Source organism: Myotis davidii, unplaced genomic scaffold (assembly GCF_000327345.1).
Source record: "Myotis davidii unplaced genomic scaffold, ASM32734v1 scaffold1144, whole genome shotgun sequence".
Taxonomy (NCBI): domain Eukaryota; kingdom Metazoa; phylum Chordata; class Mammalia; order Chiroptera; family Vespertilionidae; genus Myotis; species Myotis davidii.
The window spans coordinates 215041-220353 of record NW_006294766.1 but is presented as its reverse complement, the minus strand read 5'-3'; the positions used below and the strand labels follow the sequence as shown (position 1 = coordinate 220353).

Sequence of the window (5313 nt, the reverse complement as noted above, 5' to 3'; positions counted from 1 at the left end):
TTCTCACCCCCTAAATGCCCCCTGCTGGCCTGGTTGCCCCCTAACTGGTCCCCTGCTGGCCTGGTTGCCCCCTAAATGCCCCCTGCTGGCCTGGTTGCCGCCTAACTGGTCCCCTGATGGCCTGATTGCCCCCTAATTTCCCCCCTGCTGGCCTGGTCGCCACCTAACTGTCTGGAAGGAAGTTGGACGTCCAGAAGATTTCTGGTCAATGTGGTCTAATTAGCATATTACCCTTTTATTAGTATAGATGAAAAAGAGAATTCATAAAAAACTCTGTCCAAAGACAGACCATGGGAAAGAAAGAATCTTCATAAAAGCATCTAGAAGAAACCAAAAGAAGGAAAGGAAGCTGACTGCATACTAGTGATGGGTATATAGCCCTGGCATGGCTTGTTCTGTGTGGCCCGCGAGCAAAGCATCATTTTTACATGGTTAGAGGGTTGTAAATGAAACAAAAAAGGGAAAAGTGACAGAGCCATGTGCCCCAGAAAGGCCTAAAATATTTGCTAGCTGCTCCTTTACAGAAAAAAATCTGCTGACTCCTGCTTTCTACAGCTGAGGGTGTGGTCCACTCCTGTCTTCTGCATGGAAACTGGCCCAGGGCCTCTGAAGAGAAGCTGGTTTCAGACAGACTCAGTACTGTATGTAGGACTGAGCATACCCAAGAGGCAAGATTAACAGACACAGATGAGGAGTACTGCATTTCTATCTAATGTCTGAACTTCTGCTTATTTATGCCTAGTCTAAGTTTTGTAAAATAGTGGAATATCATGGGAGCCATGAAAATACATTCTGAATATATTCTCTGAGGATGAGAGGGAGATTCGTAATACTACCACTTCTGATTAATGTCAAAATTTAATTCACATCAAAGTGTTTCAATTATTCTCAGTTCATCCTGAGTCACACAGGCTATAAGGAACACAGTAGTTATGTGTTCTGGTCTTTAATATCAAGTATGGATTCAACAAAATACTTCTAGACTCTTATTCTCCGCTTTTTCAACACTTAAAAAAGAAGAAACAAACCAATCAAGCTTGCAAATGACTACCTTTAGACAGAGAACAAGCCAAGTAGTACAACCTTGCCTGTCCTCCTCAGTACATGCAGACACTGAGCACACAAAAATGTAAGAGCTAAGTGCACAAATGGTATTTCCTGAACACCACTAACTGTTACATTGGTGAGGCCTTACCAGTCCCCATCCCGCCCCTGCCCAGCCTGCTTATTATAAACAGCATGTATACTTACACCACAGACGTGACGTTGTTAGCCAAAGAACTTTCATAGTACGGGATACCTTTACTAATTACAACACTGATCTGGCCACCGAGGGTGTTTGACACCACTCCTGCATGCACACCAGCCATGCACAATGGCGAGGACTTGAAAAAGGGGAAGAAAAAGTCAGTTTTTTTCTTTTCTTTTGATAATTCATAAATAAGACTTACACTTCCTCAAGAAATTAGTTTATCTGGGCAGTTTTCTCAATAAACATGGGACAGATTACTGATGCCATAACATACATTTTTTAGAAGAAAAATAATAAAACATTACATATTTCCAAAAACAAACAATTCCTAGAAAAACATCACAACAAAGATGTACAATAGGTACACATTTACCTATTCTGAAATTTAAAAACATAAAGTCCTATCACAACTTTAACATAGTCTACAGGCAACTTACATCTCTATATCCATGAGGGACTGTTCCAGATATCTCAGCAAAAGGAAGCAGACAACCAGCTGGGCAGTACTTACTATGAAATAAAAACAAGTTAAAGGGCAGATACTACTGTGTTTTTTGGGGGAAAAGACCAAAAGCATCACATATCCATTTTCAGTTCAATGTGAATATCATCATCATCATCTCACCACTCTGAGAACCAGCACTCCTAAAAAGCCCTTTCAGACTTTCTCCGATCTGCCCACATACATCTTTACCCACAAATTTACAATTGTCTCTTATTTACAAACAGCTTTGATCATTTCATTTCATAATGAATACAGACATATTTCTACTGTAAAATCTATTCACCATATTTAATAGCTACATGATATTCTATTTGTGGATAAACCATATTTATTTTGCCCATCCCCTATTGATCAAATTTATGTTGGTCTAAAAAAATGTTTTGTATTCTTTCATTCACTCATACATTCACGCACTCACCCACCCATCTATGCACTCAACACATTTACTTGAATGTCTAAGTGCTGTGCTGTGCTGACACACAGGGTTTTACAAATGTCAACCAAACAAACATGGCTCCTGTCCTCAATGCGTTTACCTTCCAGTGGTGGAGAAGACATTAAACTGACACACAGATAGTTAATTAGATTATGATTCGGCTATGAAGAAAAGGAACTCTATGAAGTAATTGGGAGGAATCTAACTTAATAAAAGTAATACACATTTTGAATAGACTTACTATGTGCTAGACAGTATTCTAAGTGCTTCCAGTAATCCACGTAAGAACCCTACTTGGTAGGCACTATTATCATCCTCATTTTACAGATGAGGACACTGAGGAACTGTTGGGTCATGCGGCTGGTAAGTGGCAGATACCTCCAGGGTCTGCTCACAACAGGCTCTGCACTGCCTGGGTCAGGGCATCGGGAATGGGCTCTGAAGAAGTGTAACACATCCCCATCAAAAGGCACTGCATGCCCTTGAGGCAGGGAACTGTGTGCGGGGAACTGAGGATGACCAGTGCAGGTGATCTGCAGTCAGCAAGGGAGTTAGTGTGAGAGGAGGCTAAAGTGGGGGCAGGGGCCAGATCATGCAGAGGCCTTGTGGGCTATGGTGAGGAGTCTGGAATACAATTCTAAGTAAAAACAGAACGTTAGTAAAGGCTTTTGACAGTATCTGTACACAATCTGGTTCATATTTTTAAGAGAGTACTGTGGCCACTAGGAAGGAACCATGAGTGGACGCTGGAACAGTTAGGCAGACAGTGCAGTAGTCCAGGCGAGAGAGGATGGCAGCTCGCATTTGGGCAGTGACAATGAAGCTAGAGAGTGGAGGGCACAAGACAGCACACCCTCTACCAGGCTGTGTGCCATACACTGATGCCAGAGCTAACTCTGCAGACCAGGGTCCCCCACAAGTGCTGAAGAGCGACCCATCCCATAGAGACAGAAACATTTCTGAAGACAAAGCAAAGGTTCTTTGTGAAGAGGCAGTGAGTTGCAGGGAGTTTAGTGAGATGGTCTCAGAAGATGAGAATGACTTTGCCAAGTAGAGAGGAGTAAAGGGATCCCAGGCCAAAGTTCTGAGAGTTCAGAGCAGTGTAAGCGATCCACAGCTATTTCAACATGAATATATGAGACGAGATTAGAAAAATGGCCAAGACCCTGGGCCAGGATCCTGAACACCAAGCTAAGGAATCTGGATAACTTTTGTCTTAATTAGGAGCACCTGGAGATTTGTAAGCTGGGGAATGATGAGATATGTACTTTAAAAAATAACTTGGCAGCAACCTCAATAGCAGCATAAGGCCAGCAAAGGTTATAAATGAAAGAAAAAATCAATTAGAGGTTCATTCTAGTCCAGCCGTGGGCAAAGTACAGCCTGCCGGCCGGATCCGGCCCATTTGAAATGAATAAAACTAAAAAAAAAAAGACCATACCTTTTTATGTAATGATGTTTACTTTGAATTTGTATTAGTTCACACAAACACTCCATCCATGCTTTTGTTCCAGCCCTCCAGTCCAGCTTAAGAACCCATTGTGGCCCTCGAGTCAAAAAGTTTGCCCACCCCTGTTCTAGTCAAAGCATGGGATGAGGGCATAAATCATGGAAATTGTAGCAGAAATGCTACTTGGGTAAGAACACTGAAATTCCATAGTAGCCTAAACCATTTTCTTGTCCTTTTATAGAAGACTAAAGGCCCGGTCCTTTGCGGGGGGGATGGGGGGGGCGGGGGGGGTGTCAGCCCAGCCTGCACCCTCTCACAGTTCAGGACCCCTTAGGGGATATCTGACTGATGGCTTAGGCCCACTCCCTGGGAGACTGGGCCTAAGCCGTCAGTCAGACATACCTCTGGCAGCCCGGGAGTCCTCGAGCAATGTCTGACTAATGTCTTAGTGCTGCTGCAGAGGCAGGAGAGGCTCCTGCCACTGCCACTGTGCTGGCCAGCCAAGAGCCAGCTTCTGGCTGAGTGGCGCTCCTCCTGTGGAAGCACACTGAACACCAGGGGGAAGCTCCTGCATTGAGCATTTGTCCCCTTGTGGTCAGTGCGCGTCATAGCGACCAGTCATTCCACCTTCAGGGTCAATTTGCATATTACCCTTTTATTATATAGGACTAGAGGCCTGGTGCACGAATTTGTGCATGGGTGGGACCACAGAAGGTTTGCCAGTTGGGGGAGGGACTGGGGAAGTTGGCTGGCCGTGGAAGGCTGGCTGTGGAAACGCACTGACCACCAGGGAGCAGCACCTAGGTTGAGCCTCTGCCCCCTGGTGGTCAGTGCGTTCCATAGCAACTGGTTGACCGGTCGTTCGGACATAACAGTCACTGAGGCTTTTATATATATAGATAACTCTTCTACTTAGCAGTTTTGCCAGATTTTGAAGAGCAACTAGTTTTACTTTGAAAGTATATTACAATTACATTTTCATTGTGGAGAGGATCGAAATGCTACAATTAATGAAAAACTTAAACATGGTAACTCAATGGCTTTAAATAAACTCTGGTTTATTGAGTGAGATCTTAGAACAATGTCTATGTCACAATGTACATTAATCTTAAGTGTATAAAGAATGAGGATGAAGTTGATAAAGGTAAATTTAAGGGGGAAAAAGGGGCACAAATATGGTCATACCTGAACTCAGGTTCCAAAAAGCTGGATGCAGTGTCTAAACAAGTAATTAGATCTAGAAAACCAAAAATAAAAAAAGCGTTCAGTAATACATAGATTCACTCTTGCTGAAACACTGTTTCCAAATCCCAAATCATATTGTTCTAAATTTCAAAATTCTCAACAGCTGTCAAAGTAGTACTAATAACGTTTTACAAATTTTTGTTAATCAAGATTTCTTTCTGTTTTAAGTATCTTGATTTCTGGGCTATGCATCCCCAGTGCTGTTTACTACATCACCTCAATCACATATATACAGGGTGGGGCAAAAGTAGGATTATAGTTGCAAGTAGGTGAAACAGAGTTTATTCTTGTATTATTTTCCATACAAACAATGTAAGCCCACTTTTACCCCACCCTGTATATGAAAGGTACGTAGATAAGTATAATTTATAGCCTTTAAATGGCTTCTATAAAATGTAACCCCCCCCCAAAAAAAAACAAAACTG

General features: G+C 42.7%; 1 protein-coding gene across 1 annotated transcript in view; it reads right to left on the bottom strand.

The window, feature by feature from the left end:
* Positions 1–5313, bottom strand: part of DCBLD2 (discoidin, CUB and LCCL domain containing 2) — a 94313-nt gene that overhangs the window by 25774 nt on the left and 63226 nt on the right. The window contains exons 4-6 of the mRNA XM_006769284.2: positions 4829–4880; positions 1690–1762; positions 1252–1385 (exon numbers count right to left, since the gene is read on the bottom strand). Coding sequence (XP_006769347.1) covers positions 1252–1385; positions 1690–1762; positions 4829–4880 — 259 coding nt within the window. The remainder of the gene's footprint in view (positions 1–1251; positions 1386–1689; positions 1763–4828; positions 4881–5313) is intronic.